This window comes from Tupaia chinensis, unplaced genomic scaffold (genome assembly GCF_000334495.1).
Source record: "Tupaia chinensis unplaced genomic scaffold, TupChi_1.0 Scaffold139833_1, whole genome shotgun sequence".
NCBI lineage: Eukaryota > Metazoa > Chordata > Mammalia > Scandentia > Tupaiidae > Tupaia > Tupaia belangeri.
The window spans coordinates 2,937,238-2,962,013 of record NW_006199712.1 but is presented as its reverse complement, the minus strand read 5'-3'; the positions used below and the strand labels follow the sequence as shown (position 1 = coordinate 2,962,013).

General features: G+C 40.3%; 1 protein-coding gene across 4 annotated transcripts in view; it reads left to right on the top strand.

The window, feature by feature from the left end:
• The first annotated feature begins 50 nt into the window (after window positions 1-50).
• The window catches only part of U2SURP (U2 snRNP associated SURP domain containing), a 63,853-nt gene continuing 39,127 nt past the window's right edge, over window positions 51-24,776 (top strand). For 2 of the 4 annotated variants that reach the window (XM_027765877.1, XM_006162298.3), the window contains exons 1-6: window positions 52-193; window positions 12,206-12,250; window positions 14,270-14,401; window positions 18,857-18,955; window positions 22,457-22,571; window positions 23,481-23,614. In XM_027765877.1, the coding sequence (XP_027621678.1) occupies window positions 149-193; window positions 12,206-12,250; window positions 14,270-14,401; window positions 18,857-18,955; window positions 22,457-22,571; window positions 23,481-23,614 (570 nt within the window). In that variant the 5' untranslated portion in view covers window positions 52-148. Of the gene's footprint in view, window positions 194-12,205; window positions 12,251-14,269; window positions 14,402-18,856; window positions 18,956-22,456; window positions 22,572-23,480; window positions 23,615-24,776 lie in introns of all 4 variants that reach the window. The other 2 variants (XM_027765879.1, XM_027765878.1) reach the window with 1 other exon arrangement.

Sequence of the window (24,776 nt, the reverse complement as noted above, 5' to 3'; positions counted from 1 at the left end):
CGGGGTGGTGTCCCCGCCGGAATCCACTATCTCGGCAGTCGATTGTTGATCCTGGCAGGCTCCTCTGGCGGGCTCCGCGGAGATCCGCTCTTTCGGTGCTCGACTCGCCCGTGCTGCTGCCGCCGCCGAAGGAGGGGCAAAACTCAAGATGGCGGACAAAACGCCAGGCGGCTCTCAGAAGGCCAGTTCAAAGGTAATTTCTTAGAGGACTTTGTAAGTCAGTGAGTCTGTTTCTGTTGTCTGGGGCCCTACAGACGCTTCTGGCCTTCGAGAGGCTTTTGGGGCGAAGGCCCGCCTTCTGGCCAGGACAGCAGGCCCGGGCGCCGCTGCACCGTGGTGCGCAGGTTGAGAGGCCTGGTGGCTCCCTTTAGTCCCAGCCTGGATTCGGCTCGAGACTGGTGTGCCCCAGGGGTGGTAGCTTGAGGAGTTCGTCCCGCGCTTGGCACTGGAATGAAATCACGAATTCAGAGTGAGGTCTGAAGCCGTGAAAACGCGTCTCTGTACCTCACTTGGGCGTTCTGAGGCCCCCAGACCTCGTCTGGGAGAGGCGGGAATCGGTTCCCGGTGCTTGACTGTTTGCTTTTTTTCTCGCTTCTTTGGTTTCCGATCTTGCTAGCTTCCGGTTTCCTTCCTTTCCCTCTGGCCCTTCCAGCACAGACGTAACCTCTAGGGTCGCAGGTCGTCCGGGGAGGACCTGTGCTGAAAGGTCGCGGGGATGGGAGGTGCAGAGGCGGCCGAATCCCCCTTTTGCCATGCAGCATCGCCAAGATTAACGCTGCCCTTTACACGTGGTCTCCACCCCGCTTAGAGGAAGTAAGAAACGAGCTACTTTGGAGGGTTTAGGACTCGGGGTCTCCTTTATCGCCATGTTGTGTGTTCCACTGAAAGGAGAACTTCCGTAGATTTGGAAGCTGCACAGGATTAGTAAATTGCCCTTGCGTTTACAGAAAACCCTGCGCGCGAATTGTGAAACCAGTGAGCGTAGAAATAGTTCAGTATTAGTAAGGTAGTGGTCAGCATCGTTTTTAGTTGCTGTCTTGGGCGGGCCATTTAATCGCATTTTACTTTTAAGATTCTCATCGGGAGCACTCTATTAAGAGTAATAGGTACTTGAAGTGGTCGCTAAGCTGTTTGATGGTGATGCAAGAAAGTGTAACATTTCAAAGTTTTGGGACAACTACAAGTGTATGAAAGTCGGTTTAATTACGAAGTTTACGGTAAACGGGGAGCGCCTTCCCTTGCTAATTTTGAGAAACAGGATAACCTATTCATTCCGTACTTGGTGTTCTCAGGTCCTGATAAATCGGCATCTTGACGGCATTTGTTGTTCACCAAGTAATTAGTTCGTATATTCCTTTAGTTACGCAGAAACGGTGGTTGGGGGCCAGTTTTGGCGTCTTTATTTACATCATGGCTTTACTCCTTGTCTGTTACCTCCTCGTTCCGTTTCCCTTTCTCCTCTGGGATAGGGGTGCCCTGGGTGCCCGGGGTGTGGGGGAAGGGGCAGTTGGAATAAGGGGAGTAACTCACTGCCCGCTTTTCCGCTCTATAGGCTCCTGAAAAAGAGCCCCACTTATTGTTAGGGAGCTATTACTAAAGTTAGCCACATCCATATTAAGTCTCACTTTTTTGTTTCTCTTCCAAGTAATATTTTAAGTATCCCGTTTGAGGCCTTGGATACATTGAAGAAATTTCAATGTGTATGTTTTAAACTTCCTTCGAAAATATTGTAGTACTTCTCATGGTTGTGACTGTGTGGCTATTCAGTGTAAGTAAATTATTGGATTTACCAGTAATCTTTTCATAACTTATCATCTGTTGATTCTGCTTACAGAGTTCTTACTGATACCTGTAAAAAGAATCGGAATATGTCGATTTCAGTAATATTGATATGACTTCTCCATTAATATGGAAGTTGCATAATGTAGTGGGAAGATTATGAATTTTGATAACAAATGAGATTTGAAATAAAATCTTGACTTGATAATTATGCTTGTGATATATTAAGGTAAATTGCTTAAAGTCTCAGGTCGCATTGTCTTCATTTGTAATATGGACATAATCCTTTTCTACAGTTTTAATGTAAAGATCAAATAAATTAATGTTCATAAAGTGAACAATAAATCTTAGTTCCTTTTTCCTCTCCTCTTTGGTGCTTAGAGAAAATAAAAAGTACTTTTCAAAATATCAGAATAAATTTTAACCCTGAATATTGGAATCTAATTAATCAGCTATCATAATGACTGCTCAGGTTGCCACTTTTTGTTTCTTATTGGAGTATAAGACCATTTTGGGCAATACTACAATATTTATCATTTTTATCTTTTGATTTCTATGGTTCAATTTCTTGTCAAGGGAGAAGACAGGTAAGTGGCTTGTATTCTACAGTACAGGTAGATTGAATGCATATTTCTGTTTACTATTTATTCTTTCTTAGTTAAATTCTCATTGATATGGGGATCAGCAGATAGTGTAATGATTAAGTCGCTGGACTCACATAGTCAACTGTGGTTCAAATCCCAGACCTGGCAGCTTAAAACTCACACTGAGGGCGTGTTCCTGTGTGCCCAATTCTGTCTCTGGTGAGCCCACGCACCCTATATAGCCAAAAATCTCTAAAAATTCAAATTCTAGTTGATATGGATAGAATGCTTAGTAATCCTACTTCTAGACATGGAGGAAAATGTTCATTTAAAAATGTATAATATACAGGATTTTTGGCCTTGACAATGGAAAAATCATCAAATTTCTCTTAATTATAAAATAAAGAAATCAAATCAGGTAGTGTCTACAGTCCTTGCTGACTTTAAAATTATATCTTATGTATGTATATATAGTCAAATGACCTTCCTTTAGGCCTAGTTGTCTCTAATGAAAAAACCCGTCTCCAAATAACCCTTTTATTTTGTGTAATTTTGCAGTACTTTTTATTTTTAGCTTGACCGATGAAGACATTTAATAAGTGTTTTAGAGATGAACTAAATTTTTCTTATGCTTTGTTTGTGTGTTTATCACTAGACTATAATACTGCTTGGTGGGGAGGGGTGTTGGTGTCATTTTGTAGCATTGATACTGAGGGAGAGACAGAACATAAAATTTATAAAATTGTTAAAACAAATTTCTGTAGAATTTAATTTATAAAAATTATTTGTATTTAAAAGTTGTTTGCTTCCTCAGTATAATCAGGATATGAAAAGAATGTGGTATTTTCTTTCCTCTGCATTTCCTGTGCTGGTAATAATGCTAATAAAATGGAATTGTGTCCCTGGATAGTGGCCTATTTTTTGCCATATTGTCAAAAATTGGGTAAGAGGTAAATAAAACACAAAATACCATGCTACTGGCTGCTTTAACTACCTAGTGTGGCAACTATTATATTTTGATTCACTGCCTTTATTGATTAACAAAAAGTATCATTTTTAAGAAATAAATACAGGGCCGTCCTGGTAGTCTGGTGGTTAAGGTGAGCCAGATCCCACATGACTGACCGAGGTTTGAACCCTGACTCTGGTGGCTTGAAAAACACACTGGGTATGTGTGTGTGTGTTCCTGCCCAAATTTCTGACACGATGGAGAAGAGAAGGGATTGTAGTGTGACCATGCCCCATCAGAGAATGTTTCTCTCTCTCATACAGTTCCCCTACCAAAAACAACCACAACGAAGAAGTGTGAGGATCTGTTCAAGTCTTGTGATCTTTAGGTATTTATTAAGCCAGGGTACATTTCTTTGTCATCACTGAAGGTTTTTTTCTTTGTAAATTTGTCAGAGGATGCATGTATTTGCCAGAGACAGAGCAGGAGGAAGTTCCCTCTAATGGGGCATAGTTGCCACAGTCCCTTCTTTGTCTTTTAGAGGTTTTTGCTATAGGGCGCTTGCGTTCACCAGAGAGACAGAGCAACAGAAAATGAGATATCATCCCCTCCGGGGGAATGGCCACACTGCAGTCCCTTCTCCATTCTGCTCTTGGGATTTGGGGCATGCATACACACGCCTCTGGTGTGAGTTTTGAGCTGCTGGGTCCGGAACTTGAACCTGATCGACTACCTTGAAGTCCAACGATGTAACCATTACGCTGTTGCTGGTTTCTCCCTTCTCTGTTTCTTCCTCCTGTTGGAGTTTGGAGCTTGTGTGCAGCACCGATGTGTTTTTCAAGCCCTTGGGACAGGATTCAAACTGCAAGGTCAGCATACGGGACCCAGCTCCCTTTACCACTGGGCCACAGGCCAACCAGTACCTGAAGATTTATGATTGAAATTAAAAAGACACAAACCTCGGAACTTAGGCTCTTCCTACTTTGCCAGTTTTAGTTTGAACGGTCTTTATTACGATATAGTTGTAACTTTATCTTAAAATATAAGGTACGTAGTTTTTTGTTTGTTTTGAGAGGTTTTTCGTTATAGGGCACGTGCGCTCGCCAGACAGACAGAGAGAGACATAGAGACAGAAAGCGAGAAATCACCCCCCAGGGGGGATGGTCATGCCGCCATCCCTTCTCCTCCATTCTCGACTACGTGGGAGTCCAGCGACATAGCCATTACGCTAACTGCTGGTTCCCAAGGTATGTAGTTTTTTGATGGAAGTTTGTATTTTGGATGGAAAATAGAACTATGAACTTGAACTTTCTTGATTGGCACCTTTTAGAAACTTGAATCTGCAGCACTGGTGCTGGAATATGAGTGTTTTTCAAAAAATTCTAACTTAATGGATTGAGTTGTTTCTGAGAAAAAAAATACAGGTTTTATTTCATTTTGGTTTTTAATTCCTGAAGCTTTGATTTCCCTGGAAAGTAAAACTAAGGAAGATGCCCATTTGCCCAACTTGCAAATAAAAGAAGGGCTCATATTGTATGCAAGTTGGAGAGTCTTGCCTCTTCCCTTTTTGTAAAAAGAGCATCATTATTGAAATAAAAACTTGCTACAGGGTATTAAAAAACATTAATATTACAAATTATTTGCTCTTTATACTTTAGTGTTAACATTTTATTCATAGTAGCCATGTATTGGATGCTTCGGTGTTTTATGTTTATTTGTTTTAATTAATTAATTTTGGGGAAGAGGTTTTTTTTTTTTTTTTTTTTTTTTTTTTTTTTTTGCTATAGGGTGCATGTGCTCTCCAGAGAGACGGACAGAAAGCAAGAAATCACTGCCCAGGGGGGATGACCATGCCGCAATCCCTTCTCCATCCTTCTCTTGGGATCTTGGGCACTCATGTACACATGCCCGGCATAAGTTTAAGCCACTGGGTCCAGGACTGGAACCGCAGTCAACTACATGGGATCCAGTGGCATAGCCATTATGCCACCTGCTGGTCCCAGTGAAGTAATTGTTTTAAAAACAAGAATGTTTGCCTATAGGCTGTTGGTACTGTTAGATGCTTATTTCTTGAGGAATTAAATTTTTACTGTGTCCTTCCTCAGTTTGGGTAAACTACAGAATAAACCTCAAAGAGTACTTAAACTTTTCATATATTGGTAGTTTTAGATGTAATTAAAAAAAATCATCGTAGGTTTGTTTTTTTAACGTTATTGTACAGAGTGTATGCCTTAATGATCTGATAGTCTTTTTAGAGGCACTGACCTTTGACTTGAAATGCAGATAGCTGCTGCTCATTGTTAAACGAGTGGACAGCATATTATGTAGATAGTTGTGAATTGTAATTTCATTGGGTAGGTACTTGTTCTGACAGTTCAGTCAGTAGGAATGTTGAGACTCTGTCACTTGGCAGATGTCATGCTTGATATTGAGGTACAAAACATTAAGGAAGAGCTTCCTACTCATGGGGGGAGAGACATGCTGTCTGGTAAAAAAGAGTCAATAGAGACCAGCAGATGGCGTAATGATTGTGTCACTGGACTCCTGCTTTGTCGACCACAGTTCAAGTCTTGGACCTGGTGGCTTAAAACTCACTCTGGGTGCCTGTACATGGGTGCCCAAAATCCCCGGAGGAGGATGAAAGAGAAGGAATTGCAGTGAGGCCATCTTCCGTAGGGGTGATTTCTCACTTTCTGTTCCTCTGGCAAGCGCACACGCCCTATAGCAAAAATCTCTCCTTAAAAAAAAAAAAAAAAAGAAGAGTCAGCACACATAATGATAAAAGGTAGAGCTCTCAGAAGTATTCTAAAGTTCAGAGAAAGAAGTGACAACTGTTTGGAGGTTGGGAAGGGTGAGTTTTCTAGAGGAATTTGATTGATTTGGTCCTTTAAACAATGAGCAGTGTTTTGAAGGGTAGAGATGGGCATAAAAAGATGAGTGGTGAAGAAAATAAATTGGAAGACGGATTGACAAATGGTCTATTCACCCAGTTTTAGGGCTTTTGCTTGGGGAATAGGAGCTGAAGCTGAGACTGGCAGGGTAAGTTCAGGCTAAGTTGGAGGGCTTCGTATGCTGGGGAATAAGTTAGCCATGGAAAATTTGACGCAGGAAAGCCCTTTTTTTTTAATGCCATTTTGGGGTTTTAGTTTAGGAAGGATTTAGGAATGAATGGGAGGACCAGTTGTTGCAGTGGTGCTTATAAATACTGAAGATCGCTTCAGAAATCTCACCCTATATCCTCTTCTGGGAAGCTCTCCCTTAACAACCCAGCCTGCCCTGCCTAATTAAGATGGGCATGCTCTGTGCTCTTGTGACATAGCCACATTGTTTTACTTTTTTTTTTTTTTCTTAAGCTATGTCTTAACTTTGTATCTCTAATGCATGGCACAGCACCAGGGTAGTAATAGGTGCCCAGTAAATGGTTAAAAGGCTGGTCTGAACCACAGTGTTGTCTTTTAGAAAGGATAGGAGGGGTCACTGTGGCTGATCTATGTTCAAGTTGAGAGCTGAGCTGAGCAGGATCTGACTGGGTTGATTTTGGGGGTTAGAGAGGTAGTCCGGAATTACCCATTTATAATGCTGCTAGCACTGAGCAGTTATTCAGCACTCAACACAAAACACCAACATGAACACCGTTTTAAGTGTTTGACCTGTATTTGCCCTTCACCACAATCCTGTGAGGTAGGTGCTGTTCAACTTTACAAATGAGAAAGCTAGGCCCAAGGTTACAAAGCTGGTAAGTACTAAAACCAGAAACCTATGCACTCAACATTTTACTACTTCCAAATTGAGAGAGATTAGGAATTACAACCCAGTGTCAGAAATAAGAAGGACATGAGGAGGAGCTAGTTTGGGAGGAGTTTTAGATTTGTTGGATTTGAGGGGTTTGCAGACGTTCAGGTGAAGATGTCCAGGAGGCAGTTTGAGAACAGATTGAAACCCAGGGGAACAGACCAAGGTTGAAGATGAAGTACTGGAAACCGTCTCAGTAGAATAGTGATGTTGGTCTTCCTGCTGCGGGAGAGGTGATTAAACTTGTGCTTTTAGAGGGTGAGAGGAGAAAGTAGACTAAGGAGACAGATGTGTGTGTGTGGGGGGGTGACTAGGCAGAGTGATGGCGAGAGGGGTATTGCTGTGAATAGTTTGCTAGTTTGGAAATTGAGGCATGGGGCTTTGAGTTGAAGTAAAGTAATACCGCCAGAAAAAATTCATTTTTCTTCTCAGCCAGCAAGAGAGTTGGCATAGTGTGATTGGCTTCCCCTTGAACCTCTATCCTCTCAGCAGCCATCAGAACGGCTCTCTGGCTTTTCTTGCCATCCTTTCCCAGAGCTGTACCATCTGCTTCTCTGTTCTAAGATAAATTTCTCTTGCATCTGCTTCTTTATCACATCAAATTTCCCTTATCCTTTCTTTTTAATTAAAAGATTGCCAGAGGATGTGCGCATTTGCCAGAGAGAGAGAGAGAGAGAGAGAGAGAGAGAGAGAGAGAAAGAGAGAGCTAGAGAAGATGCTCCCATGGGACATGGTCATGTTGTAACCCTCCTTCCACTTGTTCATCTCGTCAAGATTTGGACATGCATGCATATGTGCCTGGTGTGTCTTTCTAGCCTCTGGGGCTGGGATTTGAATTAGTTGACAGTGTGGGATCCAGCTCCCAATGCACAGCACTTAATCACTGTACTTTAGCAATGGCCCTCAAACTTTCTATTTTTTTTTTGTCTTTTTTTTTTTTTTGATGAAGAATTCTTCTCTAAACTTAAGTTTTTTAAGCATCATTACTTTGTGATTCAGTTAAGTAAAACTCCAAATCCAGTACAAATAATATAGTTTAGTTCCAGGTTTGGAAGAGGGTCTATGGCTCAACTTTGGAAGTTGTGTTACATTTACCAGTTGCTTTAGAAGTTGGTTATTCTTTTAAAAATCTCATCTACTATCTCTGTCCTTAAGCCTACAAAAGTTATACGCTGAGTCCTATGCAGCTCTAGTCCATACCAGTGGAATATGTTGATTTGTAAGTGAATATGACCGGTGACATCCTAGATGAATTGAAATAAACTTGAGCATTTTCATAAGCGATGCTGTTAGTGTTCTGTTTCAAATGAATCAAATTCTGTTATTTGGAGAGTGACAGAGTACTACTTTTGAGCCAATAACTTCTGTTTTAGAGGTTCTTTACCAGTTGGCAAATGGTGAGTGAGATTCTTGAGGATTACATTACAGGGCTCCCTCTCTAAATGACTTGGAATCAGGAAAGATTTTTAACTATGTGGAAAGGGGCACAGTAACCCAGTTCTTACAGCTTTCATTTATAAAATCCTAGAAATTATGTTTTAAATGTAGGACGTTCTTAGCTACTCCCTTGCCTAATTCTTTCTTTCTTTCTTTTAAACATACATTTATTCATCTATTTTGTTAGAGTTTTCAGGCTGCCTGGTCCGGGACTCGGACCACTGTTGGCCATGTGGGAATCCAGCACCTTAATCATCACTGCTTGCCTAATTTAGTTTTTTGGTTGGAATGTAGAATTACTTTGGCAATTCCTTTGGCCCTGTACAAAAGTTTCCCTTTGAGATTTTGCACTGTTGAATGAAATTATATTAAATATGTAAACAAATTTGAGTATTATTAACATTGACTTAATAATGAGTTTTTACCATCCATAAATATTGTGAGTCTTCCAAAGGTGGACAGGACTAATGTAACCCTTCTATAAAGTTTATGTTTTCTTTTTTTTGTTTGTTTACTGCAGAGTGCATATACAGGCATACACATGCAGCATGTTTTTCAATCTGGCTGGTTTGGGATCTAAACCAGACAGTTAGCTATGTGGAATCCAGCCACCTTAACTCTGTGCCACTTGGCAGCCTGATTGTGTACATTTTTTAATTTTAGAGAGATTGTTGCTATAGGGTGTATGCACTTGCTGGAGACACAGAAAGAGACAGAGAGAAAATGTGAAATCACAGGGTGTGTGTTGGGGGGGAGCATGCCGTAATCTCCCCTTCTCCATTGTCTTGATATTTGGGCAAGTACCTGCACCCACAAGCTGCAGGGTCCACAACTGAAACTATGGTCAGCCCTGTGGGAGTCCAACACTTAAACCACCGTGCCAGTGACTGGACCCTGATTGTGTACATTTTGGGGGGGGGGAGAGGTTTTTGCTATAGGGCATGTGCGCTCACCAGAAAGACAGGGAGACAGAGAGACCGAAAGCGAGAAATCATCCCCCAGGGGGATGGCCACACCGCAGTCCCTTATCCATTCCCTTCTTGGGATCTTAGGCACGCATTGTGTACATTTTTAAAGCTGGTTTTTAGGTGTTTTATATTTTCTGCTGCTTTTATGGTTAGGATTTTATTTTTGTTACCTAGCAGGTTAATACTGGTATATTGGAAGGCAGTTGATTAGTTTCTTTTAACCATAGTCCATTCAGCTTTTTGACTAAGCTTGTTTTTCTTTTGTAAGGGTAGTTATTTATCTCTTTGAGTCTGCTTTCTAAACATCTGCATATAGATACATTTCAAGATGTGTTTCACAGTTTAAATATTAAAGAACTTCTCCTGTACCATCATGATGTTTAAGAAAGATAAGCTGGGAGAAGAAAATGAGTGTTGGGGGTGTACACAATAAAAGTAGGGGACAGAAAAAGATGGACAGAAAGAATGGAGATGGGAACTGTCTTGATGCTTGGTTGCTTTGGGCTGATTTTTTGCCTGTCTGTCAGTACAGAGGAGTAAATTGACTCAATGTGAAAATCTGACCAACTGTTCTTAGCCTTGTTTAGACAAAGTAAATAAAACAATATAACCCCTTTGAACTTGCCTTTATTTGGTTTTTTCTATGATTTTTCTCAGCATTTTTTGTACAATTTTTTTGTACAAACCTCTTAATTTTTCTTGATTTAATATAGTGTCTTGTGCGTTTTATTTGAAATCTAGAAATGAGAGCTGGAGTCGGGTAAGATATTTGTAATTGTAAGAGTCTTGACTTCACTTTTAACACATAAATATAAGTAAAAATAAGTAAAATCTCACCACATGTCTTCAGAAATAGAAACAGCTCAGTGACAAAGTTAAGTGCAGGGTATCCAAGTAAAAATTTGAGGAAGATAGCACATTACTTAGTTAATAGCCTTGTACCATGGCTTCTTTGTCCCTGGATGCATAGTGAAAAGGCAAACAAATTATCGTATGCCATGTGTAATCTGAAATGTAGATCAGTTCAGAAAGATGAAATTTTAACAGTTAATGTTGGAAAGTGCCATTGTTTGAAGGCTGAACTCTTCCCAGTGTCAGTGGTCAGCTTCTGGCATGCAAAGGTAGGAACAGTCCCCTAAAACAAATTATTAATGGTGACCCATTGGAGTTTAATAATAGCTTTTTCTTTTTTGCTGTTCATTCAGAAGAGGGCCAGCCCTGCAGCCTAGTGGTTAAGGGAGCTGGATCCCACATCTGACTCTGAATCCTGGCTGAGAACCTTGAAAAACTTGTTGGGTACATGGGTGTGCTTGCCCAAATCCTGATAGCATGCGGAAATGGAAGAGAAGAGATTGTGGCATGGCTGTGCCCTGTTGGTGCCGGGGGGTGGCGGTGGGGGGTTACTTTCTTCCTCCCTCTTTCTTTCTCGGGTGAGTTTATGTTCACTCTAGCAGCTAAAAATAGTATTTATGCAGGAGAATTTGTGTCGTGTCCTGGAGAGCAAGAGTTTATGAATTAAGAATCCTCTTTTCCCTGTTTTATTTTGCACAAAAACTTTTGTTTTGTTTTGTTTTGTACTTTTTGTATAGGGCATGTGCACTTGCCAGAGAGAGTAAGAAGCAACCCTGGGGGGATGACCACATCACCATACCCTCTTCTCCATTCTCTTCTCTGGATTTTGGGCACACATACATGCCCAGCCACTGGGTCCAGGACTCGAACTGCTTGGTTAGCCATGTTGGATCCAGCCGCCCAACCACCACACCACCACCCAAGAATCCCTCTCTTTTAATGTGGCTTTGGCTGATTGGAGAAAGGAGAGGAAGTTTCTTTATTACATACCAAGAGGTTGTTGTTGGCAGTGTTGTAGCAGTGAACAATGACTCTTAACTTGGGAAGAGCTTTTGTACAAAAATTCTGTTGTAAAAATAGTGTGTCGAAAGAGGCCAATGGTGGCACAGTGGTAGAGGGTAGCATTCCTTGAAGCAGACCCAAATGAGAAGGTTACTACTTTATGTCCAGAGACCTCCCTGATTATATAAGGCGTGGGTATGCCAGTTTGAGCTGGAACGTGGATCATGGCATCAGGACCCTTTTGGGGGTACTGTATTTCTCTGTCTTTTTCTGTCTCTCTCATTCATGGACTAAATAAAGTAGAAAAAAAATAGTTAGGTTTCCAGTGTATACTATAAAAAGGAACTGTGCCTCACATATATTCCACTAACATCATATTTTCAGAAATAATGCTTTAAAAAAAATTTTTTTTTTAAAGATTTTTGCCGTAGGGTGTGTGTGCTTGCCAGAGAGAGGCAGCGAGAGGGAAAGTGAGAAATCATCTGCCAAGATGGTCACACTGCAGTTTCTTCTCCCTTCTCCTCCTGGGATGTTGAGCATGTACACAAGCACACAGGCACACACTCCCAGTGTGATTTTCAAGTTGCCAGGTTTAGGATTCAAATCACGGTCGGCCATGGCGGGAATCCAGCTCCTTAACTGCTATGTTATTTGCTGGCCCGTTGAATTTTAAAGAATAGTTTTGCACATTTAGTTTGGATCCCATCCTTTTTTAAGTCAGACATTGCTCTTGTTAAGTTTTATTAGCTGAATAGAAACTGTTAACATGAGAAACACTGTTTTGTTAGTGTAATGACATTCTCTGATCCTTTCAATATTGACCTATTTTTATATGCTTACAGACCAGATCATCAGATGTTCATTCATCTGGATCTTCAGATGCTCATGTGAGTATAAATGACAGCAGACTATTGTCTTTTAAATTAAATTTTCTTTGTATACATTTCTACAACTCCGATTTTACTTTATAAATAAATACAATGGTATGTGCCTTTACTTTTTTTTTTTTTTGCCTTTTTTTCATCTCCTTTTCATATCTTACTTGCATGTATTAGTTCCCTCAAGCTAAGCTAGAAACTTAGTATTTATACTTCCTTTTTTTTAAAAAAAAATTGTGCTTATTAAGTTTTGTACACTCTTAAATGTGTGTGTTTTTGCATTGGTTGTGGGATTGCACATTTTTTTTCTTAATGCACAGTACACCTTCTCAGTGCACAACAGTACACTCTTTTTTTCTCAGTGCATAGTACATCTCTTGGAAGTCCTTGCAGGTTAACTGGCATGGCTCTAATCTCCTTCTTCTTCTTTTTTTTTTTAATAAAAAAGAATTATTTTAACTTTACTTATTTATTTACTTAAATTTGATCAGAGAGGGACAGAGAGAGGGGGAGAAAGTGAGAAAGCAAGCCACCAAGTCCGGGACTCGAACCACAGTCAACCATGTGGGATTCCCTTAACAACCACGCCACTTGCCAGCCCCTCTAATCCGTTCTTTCTGATGGCATCATAATTTTTCATGGTGGAGGGAGACAAATATTTACTAAGCTGTTTCTTTTGGTAGACATTTACTTTTTATTTAAAGATTTTTGATATTTTGAATAATACTGAAATAAATATTCCTTTACATGTGTGCTTTTTTAAGAATTAATTTAATTTACTATTGTTATTATTTTTAAATTCGCTGTAGGGCATGTGTGTTCACCAGAGAGATAACAGACAGAGAGAAAGCAAGCCGCCAGGTCTGGGACTCTTAACTGTGGTCAGCCCTGTGGAAGTCTTAGCACCTTAACTGCCATGTCATCTGCTGGCCTCCCTTTTATATGTGTTTTAACAGTGTTCACATGTGGTTTGCAAATCCCTGGGAGTCACTTTAAATCTTTGAGGGAAGACTGTGTTCAAAACTACTGTAGTAGTACTAGCTAGAAAACTCTTGCCCAAGGCATTATTTGCCTTTTTGACTGTTTTGATGTTTGTACTAATGGTGCAGAAGTAATTGATGGCTATAGAGTTGACATTTGAACAAGAATCAAGTGTTGACACAAAATGTAATAATAGTTGATCATATTTTTCTCAGCAGTAAAAATACCCTAGTTACACGTAAGAACATTGTTGGTGATATTAAGTCTTGACCTTGTGAATGAGTCATTTTAATATTTAATGTGATGAAACAAGAATTCTATATAAAGCACTCGTGCTTACAAAAGTGTGATGTTTGCCTTGAGGAATAGTTCTTGTGCAGCTAGCTTTTAGAAATTAAGCTAGCTAGCCACTTTTTTCATGGAATATCACTTTTACTTGAGGTTATTAACATAGACACACTATGATTAATCAAACAGGTATTCAGTAGATATTTTCTTGAAAATGTAGAGGTGGACCTGCTAACTCAAGAAAAACAACTGTTACCAATGTAAAATTTGACCTTATTTTAAGTGCATGTTGGAATTACTGAACACTTTCCCTGTCCTTGAGGACTTTTTTGATAAGATCAGTGGTGATTTTAAGCGAGATGTTTTTTGATGGTTTATACTGAAATTTGTCAATACTCAAATACTTGGGTTATTACTAGTTTTCAGAACTATATATGTAATTTCTTTTTTTTTTTTTTTGGAGAGATTTTCACTGTAGGGCGCATGCGCTCGCCAGACAGACAGAGAGAGACATAGAGACAGAAAGCGAGAAATCACCCCCCAGGGGGGATGGTCACGCCGAAATCCCTTCTCCTCCATTCTCCTCTTGGGATCTTGGGCACGCACGCACACGCGCCTGGTGTGAGTTTTAAGCCACCGGGTCCAGGACGTGAACCGCGGTCGACTACGTGGGAGTCCAGCGACATAGCCATTACGCTAACTGCTGGTTCCCAGAACTATATATGTAATTTCTAAAAAATTGTTTTACTTTCCCCGAAGATGGATGCATCTGGACCCTCAGATAGTGATATGCCGAGTCGGACACGACCTAAGAGCCCAAGGAAACATAATTACAGGAATGAAAGTGCCCGTGAGAGCCTTTGTGATTCTCCTCATCAGAATCTCTCAAAAGTGAGTATTGGTAAAGAAAGAAAGGATAGTTAATGATTCTCTTCTGTCCTTGATTAAATTTGATAGTTGAATATGTTGGTATTATATTTTTCATCTTGCACTATTAGAAAATAATGTTTTTTATTCCAGTTAATGATAGACTGAAGTTCCTATAAGGAAATATTTCTTAGTTTATATATGAGATGTGATTTATTTAAGTTTCAATTTTATTTAAGAAACAAAGGAGCATTTTGGATATAAATGATTAGTTTTGATTAATCTCCCACAAATTTAAAACATTTACCGAACCCAGTGCCAAATTCCAGTCACTGAAAATACACAGATGTTTAAGCACAGTTCTTGTCCTCAGAGAGCTTATAGTCTCACTCTGGAAAGCATATAGGAACTCTGGTAAGTGCAAGGCAAACAGCAAAACAGAAAAAGAGTTTTTACTCCTGGCTCTACAAAGTACTCTTGGGGATCTTTTAGCTGCCCACCCCCCCCCAATAATTTAATTTTTTCCCTGAGATCAATTTTATGGGAACACATTTTAAAATACCCTGTTTATGGACCAGCAGGTGGCATGGTGATTAAGGTACTAGATCCCACTGTGCTCCATGCTTGAAGTCCTAAGCCTGGTTGCTACTCATGGTGTACGCATGCTCAAAATCCCAAAGAGAGGGAACCAGCAGTTAGCTCAATGGCTGTGTCGCTGGACTCCCACGTAGTCGACCGCGGTTTGCGTGCCAGATCCGGTGGCTTAGAACTCATGTTGGGCGCGTGTGCGTGCGTGCCCAAGATCCCGAGAGGAGAATGGAGGAGAAGGGATTGCGGCGTGACCATTTCCCCTGGGGGGTGATTTCTCGCTTTCTGTCTCTATGTCTCTCTGTCTGTCTGGCGAGTGCACGCGCCCTCTAGCAAAAACCTCTCCCCCCCCAAAAAAAAAAAAATCCCAAAGAGAATGGAAGAGAAGGGCTCGTGGCATGGCAATTTCCTCTGAGGGATGATTTATTTTTCTTCTCTCTCTCTCTCTCTCCAGTGAGTGCACATGGCCTATGGCAAACATCTAAAAAAAAAAAAATCCTGTTTTTAATCCTAAATATATATAACATTTTTTATTTCAGTGAAAAGTTTGTAAATAAACATTTTTCTTCATTGTCAGAGGAGCATGAGAAAGAGTTAGAAAGCATCTAATGGGGGCATGTCACACTGCAATCTCATCTTCTCCATTTCTTCATCCTGCTGGGATTTGGGGTATACATGTGTATGTACCTATCATGGTTTTCAAGCTCCTGGGGCCATGTGGAATCTCGCTCCCTAAACATTAGGCCATGGGACTGGCCTTGTAGACATTTTTTTCCCTTAAGTTTTGTTGTAGGGTGTATACACTCGTTAGAGTCAGAGAAAGAGAGAGAGGGAGGGAGGGAGGAAGGGAGGGGAGGAGAGGAGAAGAGAGAAGAGAGATCAGAGATCATCCCTGTGGGGATGGCCACGATTCCTTCTCCATTCTCCTCTTGGCATTTTTGGGGACGCACGCACATGTGCCTGGTGTGTCTCTCAAGCTGCTGGACCTGAGACTCAAAGTCAGCTGTGTGGGATTCAGCTGCCTTAACCTTCATGCCACCTACTGGCTCATAAACTTTTTAAATAATTATATTATTACTGTAAGTACTCTAATTTCCTTAATTCTTTTTCTCTTGGATATTTAAATTTTGTGTTTTTTAAAATTATTTTATTTTATTTATGCATTCTTCTCTGTTTAAATTTGACTAGTAAGAAAGTGAGAGAGAGAGAGAGAGAGAGAGAGATAGAGAGAGAGAGATAGGTAAAGTGAGAAAGCAAGCCACCAGGTCCAGGACATGAACCATGGTTGGCCATGCAGGAGTGTCCAGTGCCTTAACTGTGACGCCATCTGCTGGTCCCTAAATTTAGTTTTTATATATCCTAGGTATCAAAAAATAAAATTCAAACACAGCATTGGTTTAGCAGAATTGTTTTTTCATTGAATGTATATATAATTTTACTGTTTAATTAAGCTTTTAAGTTGAAATCAGAGACACTGAACAATGGCAAAACTTTTTATTTAAGAGAAGTTTATTTGAATCTGTTCTTGAAACCCATTATTGACTTTTGGGTTATAAGCTGATTTATTTATTTATTTATTTATTTATTTATTTATTTATTTATTTATTTGAAGAGGTTTTTGCTATAGGGCGTGTGCACTTGCCAGACAGAGAGAGAGAGACAGAAAGTGAGAAATCACCCCCCTGGGGGGGATGGCCATGCTGCAGTCCCGTCTCCTCCATTCTCCTCTTGGAATCTTGGGCACGCACGCACACGCACCCGGCGTGAATTTTAAGCCACCGGGTCCGGGATGCGAACTGTGGTCGACTATGTGGGAGTCCAGCAACATAGCCATTACGCTAATTACTGGTCCCTGATTTATTTTTTCAAAGGGCTTGTTTAATTTTAATTTTTTGTTTAATTCATGATAGAACTTGTGTGTGCATGAGTGAGAAAGAGAGAGAGATAAGTACCCTTCGCACTGCCTGGTCATGCCACAATTTCCTAGTTGGATCTTAGGTACTTGAGCATGTGCCTCTTGTGTTTTAGGCTAACTGGGCTGGGAATTTGAGTCGTGGTCTCCACATGGAATCCAACTTCTGTTGAGCAGCACATGACTACTGCTTCACAGAGCCAACTCTGAAAGGGATTTTAATACAACTTTGAAATAGTTTGAAGCAGTGTTAATCTTCCACTCTGGATCTCCCAAGGGCAAGCCTGTCTAATAACAGGGGCTTGGTAAAGTCTTACTTTGTAACTTACATTAGTAGGAGAAAAACTTATGGATTTCAGTATTTTATGTTAAATTTAATAAACATTTCTATCTTTTAAGCTTAGGAATCAAATGTGTAACTGATTTTTTTTTTTTTAATTTGCTGAAGGGCACATTCACTTGCTGGAGAGAAAAGGGGGCAGGTGAAAAAGCACTCCTCTCCCCTATGGGGGATGGTCACACTGCAATTCCTTCTCCATTTTCCCTTTCAGGATTTTGGGCATACATTGCCTATGTGCCTCGTGTGTTTTTGCAGCCACCAGGTCACACCCAGCAGTTGGTCATGTTGGTTCTAGCCACCTTAATCACCATGCCGTAGATTGGCCCAACTGTGTAACTGATTTGAACAACTAAAAGTCTAAAGACAGTTTACTGTGGTCATATTTCAGAGAAAAGTTACTGCAAATGAGACTATTAAAGCACTGTTTTCTTAAAAATTCACCGATGCAGTTTTGAGCTGAAGCCTATAGAACTGTGGATTATATGTGCCCAGCACAGAAAATAAAATTATGTTTATAAATACCAGTATTGGGGGCTGGCAGGTGGTATGGTGGTTAAGGGCGCTGGACTCTCACATGGCCAACCACGGTTCGTGTCCTGGACAGCTTGCTTTCTCATTTATTTTTTTATTTGAGGGGTTTTTGCTATAGGGCTCGTGCGCTCGCCAGAAAGACAGAGAGACAGAAAGCGAGATATCACCCCCCAGGGGGGATGGCCATGTCACAAGCCCTTCTCCTTCATTCTGCTCTTGGGGTCTTGGGCACACACATACATGTGCCCAGAGTGAGTTTAAGCCACCGAGTCTGGGTCTCGAACTGCAGTCGGCTACATGGGAGTCCAGTGACATAGCCATTACGCCAACTGCTGGTCCCTGCTTTCTCACTCCCCCCCTTTACACTCTTACTCTCTCACTCTGTCCTCTGGTCAAATTAAAATAAATAAATAGTTAAATAAAGTAATATAAAAAATCAGTATTGTTAATGAAGGATCAGGTAGTTTACGAAATTATAAAAGGAAATAATGTGTTTATAGTACCAGAAACGAAGGGTATTGGTGGCACAGACGTATGCCTTTCTTTCCCGTTTGAGCATCTGTTTACTATCACTGCTACTTTTACGTAGAGACAGCTGTATTTTCCCTCAGATGCTTTTATTCTTGTTCTAAGCCTAGCCGTCTGCCTCTGTTCTATTTTTACCTTTTTAAAAAAGACAGCTTTTGTATGTTGTTGACCTTGAGCACTAGTAATGAATACTTTATCAGAGTAAAGTCCAAGGTAGGCACTTGGTGCTTAGAATAGCCCCAGCTTTCCTTTACACTGAATTTTTAAAAATAACAACCTATGGGCTGATGCGTGGCATGGTGGTTAAGGATGCTGGACTCTCACATGGCTGACTGTGGTTCGAGTCCTTGACCTGGTGGCTTGCTTTTTCACATCCCCTGTCTTTCTCTCTCTCACTCTGTTCCTCTCTGGTCAAATAAAAAAAAAAATGAATGAATGATTGAATGAATAAATAAATATTGTTAAATAAAATAATTCTTAAAAAATCTATTCTGGAGAATTGGTTATCAGTTGAGGTGTATTTAACCTATAAACAGCATTAAGAGTATATATTAAGATATGTTTTTTTTTCTTTTCTTAGCCTCTCCTAGAAAACAAACTTAAAGCATTCAGTATTGGAAAAATGAGTACAGCTAAGCGAACTTTAAGCAAGAAGGAACAAGAAGAATTAAAGAAAAAGGTAATGTTTTATTTGGAGCCCACCTGTGGCAGCATGCACTGGATGCTGTTGCCTGGGAGGCTGAGACCACATGGGAGGTCTGAGTTCGATTCCCAGCCCACTCAAGAAAAAGCTGGTTGTGGTGGGGGGGGGGTGTACCTTTAGTCCATTACTTGAGAGGCTGAAGCAGGAGGATTGTGATGCAGTGAGACCCCTTAAAATACCCCTTCCCTCAATAAATATATTTTGAGTTATCCTTGGAAATGAATTTGCCAAAGGAGGCAAGTTAGTGTATGGATAGCAGAGAAATGTTTTCCGAAGATTCTTAACTTCCAGGCAGGGTGCTCTCAGTTATACCTCCAAGTCATGTCTGTAACACAAGGACTATTCAGAGGTCTCTAGCTTCTGTCTCTGTCCCTTCTCCCTGTTTCCTCTCTCATGTGTAACAATTCTGGTTATTTTCTGGTCTTTTTTTTAATAGCACGTGCGCGTACACCCATATGGTACCTACCTTCTAGCTTATTGATAGTGTGCTATCTACAATACACTTCTCTGTATCTTGATTTTTTTTTTTTTAATAAAGTTTTGCTATTGGGTGCATGAGCTCATGGGGGGAGAGAGAGAAAGTAAGAAACCACTCCTCAAGGGGGATGACCACACCACAGTCCCTTCTCTTTTCTTTTCTCAGAGTTTTGGTCACGTATGCACACATGCCTGGTGTGATCTCCAAGCTGCCAGATCCTGGATTTGCATAGTTGGCCATGTGGGAATCCAGGAGCCTTAATCTGGCCCTGCATCTTGCTGCCTTTTTTTTTTTTTTTATCTTATGGTGTATGTGCTTGCCAGAGCGGGAGACAAAGACAAAGAAAGTGAGAACCATCCCCCCACCTCCAGGGGGTATGACCATGCCATAGTCCCTTCTCCATTCTTCTGGGATCTTGGGCATGCACACACATGTGCCTGGCATGATTTTCAAACCATCAGGTCCGCAACTCCAACCGCAGTCTGCTATAAGGGAGTTTAACTATGCAATTGCTGCACCATCTGCCAGCCCCACATCTTGCTTTCTTTACCTTAACACTGTCACTTAGAGATTATTTCAAGTATATAGAAATATTCCTTATTATTTTTATTATGGCTGTGCAGCTATGCAGCCTGAACTGTTGCTGTTACAAGTAACACTGTTATGGATAGTGTTATACATATGTTTCTGGGTTTTTTTGGCTTGTGTGCCTTTGGAATATAGTCTTCTAAGTGAGATTACTGGGAGGATGGTAAATGTGTAGGTAGAGCTCTCCTCTGCTCGTCACACTGCTCTCGAGGGGCAGGGATATGCCCCATCCTGTCAGTAGTGTGTGTTGCTGCTTTACTATGGCCTTTTTAATAGATGATGTTGTTATATTCATCATCTATATTACCAATAGATGATGGAGTAGTTTTGCTGATCAGTTAGTTGAAAAATGGTATCTCAGTGTAGTTTTAAATACATATTTCCCTTATGAGTAAAGTTGAATAGTTTTTTTTATGTATGTTTCTATGGCCAGTCTGCTCATATCTAAACTATTTTTCCTGTCAGTTGCTTTTAACTTGTCTATGGTAATAAGGTACAATGTTTCTTCCCCACTTTGTCAATTGTCTTTTTATTTTGCTTCTGAACAGTTTCTCTCCTTGTAAAAACTTAGATTTATCAGTCTTTCCTCATGATTTCTGGATTTTTATAGTCCTGTTTCTCCTTTCTTAGCTTATAAAGGAATTTCCCTATGTTTTCTGTTACTTTTGAGATTTCATTTTTTCTTTTTTTGGAGAGCTTTTTGCTATAGGGCGCGTGCGCTCGCCAGACAGAGAGATAGAAAGCGAGAAATCACCCCCCAGGGGGGATGGTCACACCGCAATCCCTTCTCCTCCATTCTCCTCTTGGGATCCTGGGCACGCACGCACACACACACGCCCAGCGTGAGTTGAAGCTGCCGGTTCCGAGACTCGAACTGCGGTCAACTACTTGGGAGTCCAGCGACATAGCCATTATGCTGACTATTGTTCCTGACGTTTCATTTTTAAGAAAATTAAATCTAATTCATATTTAGTTTTTCCTGGTATATGGTGTAAAGAAATCACTCATTTTTATGTTTTTCCAAATAGTTACTCCATTATCTCATTATTTATTTATACATATATTTTTGGAGAGGTTTTTGCTATAGGGCGCGTGCGCTCGCCAGACAGAGAGATAGAAAGCGAGAAATCACCCCCCAGGGGGGATGGTCACACCGCAATCCCTTCTCCTCCATTCTCCTCTTGGGATCTTGGGCACATACGCACACGCACCTGGTGCGAGTTTAAGCCACCGGGGTCCAGGACTCAAACCGCAGTCAACTGCATGGGAGTCCAGTGACATAGCTATTATGCCAACTGCTGGTCTCCCCATTATTATTTATAGAAAGCTCCATCTACTTTCCAGTGATTTGAAATGCCCTCTTAATACTAAATTTTCCTCATGCTTTTGGGTTTTTATATTTCCTTTTTTTGGGGGGGTGGAGGGAGAGGTTTCTTGCTGTAGGGTATGTGCACTTGCCAGAAAGAAAGAGAGAGGAAGTGAGAAATCCCCAGGGGGATGGTCATGCCGCAGTCCCTTCTTCTCCACTCTCTTCTTGGGATTTTGGGCACGCACATACACACACCCCGTGCGAGTTTAAGCCACCAGATCCGGGACTCAAACTGCGGTCGACTACATAGGAATTCAGCGACACAGTCATTAGGCCAACTGCTAGTCCCTATTTTTGTATTTTCTGTTGTGTTCCTTGGCCTTTCTAGTTATACATGTTTTAGAGCTATTCAGATAATTGAGAATGTTTTCCTTAATGCTTCCTGTTAGGAGTTAATATTGCTGCTTCAATTTCTAATATTCACTTATTTATTTACCAGAGTAAGGGTGCTCAATAGAGAGACAGAGAGAGAGGGAGAAAGCAGCCCTAGTGGGGCGGCGTGATCATACCACAGTCTTCCCCTCTGTCTCTCCACCCTGTAGGGATTTGAGCACACATACACAGGCACTGGCTTGTTTTCAAGCTCCCAGGGTCAGGATTTGAACCGCTGGCTATGTGAGATCTGGCTCACCTTAATCACTAGACTATGGGAAAGGCCCTAATATTTATTCCTTTAGTAATTGGAAAGGGAAATCTTTATATTCATTGAATTAAGTCACTGTGCCTTGGCAACTTCAAAAACATTAACATCATAAATTGTTTTAGTCATTTGTCATACAATTTGACTTTTGAATTGTCTCTAGAAAACTTGCCCATTAACCTATACTTAATGGACTTTTTTCTGGTTCTACAAATTGCCAATGGAGGAGCAAATCCTCTCTGTTTCAGTGCTAGTTAATACTGATATCCATCAAAGACTTGATGTTGTTACTTATTAGGACTGCTTAATGAGGGAAGTGGAGGGATGTTATCTACATTGTTCCTGGATGAATTTGATGTACATACAACAGTGATATGTGAAAATATTTTCTTGTGTGTTTAGGAGGATGAAAAGGCAGCTGCTGAGATTTATGAGGAATTTCTTGCTGCTTTTGAAGGAAGTGATGGCAATAAAGTGAAAACATTTGTACGAGGAGGTGTCGTTAATGCAGCTAAAGGTAAATGTAAATATTATCGGCTTTTTTTTTTTTTTTTTAGGTTGTCAGCGTGTGTGTTTGCCAGAGACAGATGGCGTGGGAAAAAGCACTCTGCCTCTGATGGGGAATAATCATCCCTTGATCCTTTCTCCATTTTTCCATTTTCTTGGGATTTTTGGTGTGCACATGTACATGCACAAAGTGCTTTTCAAGCAGCCAGCTGGAATTCAAACCATGATTGGCCACGTGGGCTCCTGCTCCCTTAAGCACTAGGCTGTAGGGCTGCCCAGACCCTAAGTCTTGATTGAATGACCGAAGGTAGATAATTATGCAAGAACGTTTTACTGCTTTTTATTTTCCCATTTCCTTTCTGTCAGCACCCTCTAGTGGTTATATTAATTAGTAAAATAAATGGCCATATGTAGATTAATGGATACTGAAGCTAGATAACATTTAAAAATATTTAGTACATTTCAGTTTCAAGATATCAGGGCACTTTGGAAACTTTTTTTTTTTTTTTTGTTAGGTTTTTGTCATAGGGTGAATTTGCATGACCGTGAGGGACAGTGAGAAATCACTTTCCGGGGGGGATGGCCGCACTGCAGTCCCTTTTCCATTCTTGTCTCAGGATTTTGGGCATGAACGCACACGTGCGCAGCGAGATTTTCAAGTCACGGGTCCAGGGCTCAAACTGCAGAGGGCCACATAGGAGTCCAGTGATACCAGCCCCACTTTGCAGAAATTTTCATATATTTTATAGTTTTACTATAAAATGATAGTACTAGTATTCCTGAGGGTAAGGTAATGGTTGAATGTGTCAGTAATGATAAGTTGTAATACTGAAATCATTTCATTAACTTCTGTTTTATTAAAAATAGTAAAGTTTAAAAATGTGAAATTAGTTTTGAAATTTAGTATTTTAAATTTCAGAAGAACATGAAACAGATGAAAAAAGAGGTAAAATTTATAAGCCATCTTCAAGATTTGCAGATCAAAAGAATCCTCCAAATCAGTCATCCAATGAAAGACCACCATCTCTTCTTGTGATAGAAACCAAAAAGCCTGTAAGTCATCCTTAAATAACTGACCGTTTATTTTAGAGATGATACTGCCAGTGACACTTTTCAGTACTTCCACTGTAAGCAGGACTTTGGCTTTTTGTTTTTGCTTTTCAGAGAGTAGGTGTTGAGTTTTGATGCTTTCTATCCCAGTAGTCTACTTACATGAGTGATAGTAAGTTAGAGTAGAGCGTAGAGATATGATAATCTTTTTATGCTCTTTGAGCACTGAATGTTTACTGCTATTGTACTCATGGTACAGGTTGAGAATCCCTTATCTCAAATGCTTGGGACCAGAGTGCTTAGGATTTTGGAATATTTGCATATACAAGGGATCTTCAAAAAGCTCATGAAAAATGAATATTATGGAAGTGCATGAATTTAAAATTCATTGCACCCAAGTAAACTTAAACTTTAATTCCATTGTTTCATGAACTTTTAAAAATCCCATTGTATGTAATGAGATATCTTGGATTGGACCCCAGTCTGAATATGAAATTTATTTGATTTTTGTACACCTTGTATACATTGCCTGAAGGTAATGTTGCACAACATTTTTCATAATTTTGTGCGTGGAACCCTTTGTGAGTGTGCTTGCATAGAAGAATGTGAGCATGCGTGGGAAAGATGAATTTTAGCAGAAGGGGTTGGGACAGTTTCTTCTTTGGGGGTGCTGAATAAAATTATGTGTCATGCCCTGTGTTTTGGCTGACCCATCATGTGAAGTTAGTTGTGGAATTTTCTAATTGTGGTGTCATGTTGGTGTTGAAAGGTTTAAAATTTTGGAGTGTTTTGGATTTTGGATTGTCAGATTAGGGATAGTCAACCTGTAGATTGCAGGTCAAAAACTGCCTATATTTTGGGTGTAAATGTAAAATGATGGGTTGTCCTTTTAAGCAGCTCTGATCTATTTAAATTATTAACATGTGTAATGCAAGTTTCCCAGAACATTTTCAGAACTTTTTTGGAATTACTATTAGAACTAGTGACATTCTCTTTTAAATATTCTTGGTGTTAGAAAGGTGTTTATTCTTCAAACATTGAGTTCTTTTTTTTTTTTGAATTATTTATTTAATTTTATTTATTAATTCATTTATTTTAATTTGACCAGAGGGAGACACATAGAAAGAGAGAGGGAAAGTGAGAAAGCAAGCCACCAGGTCTGGGA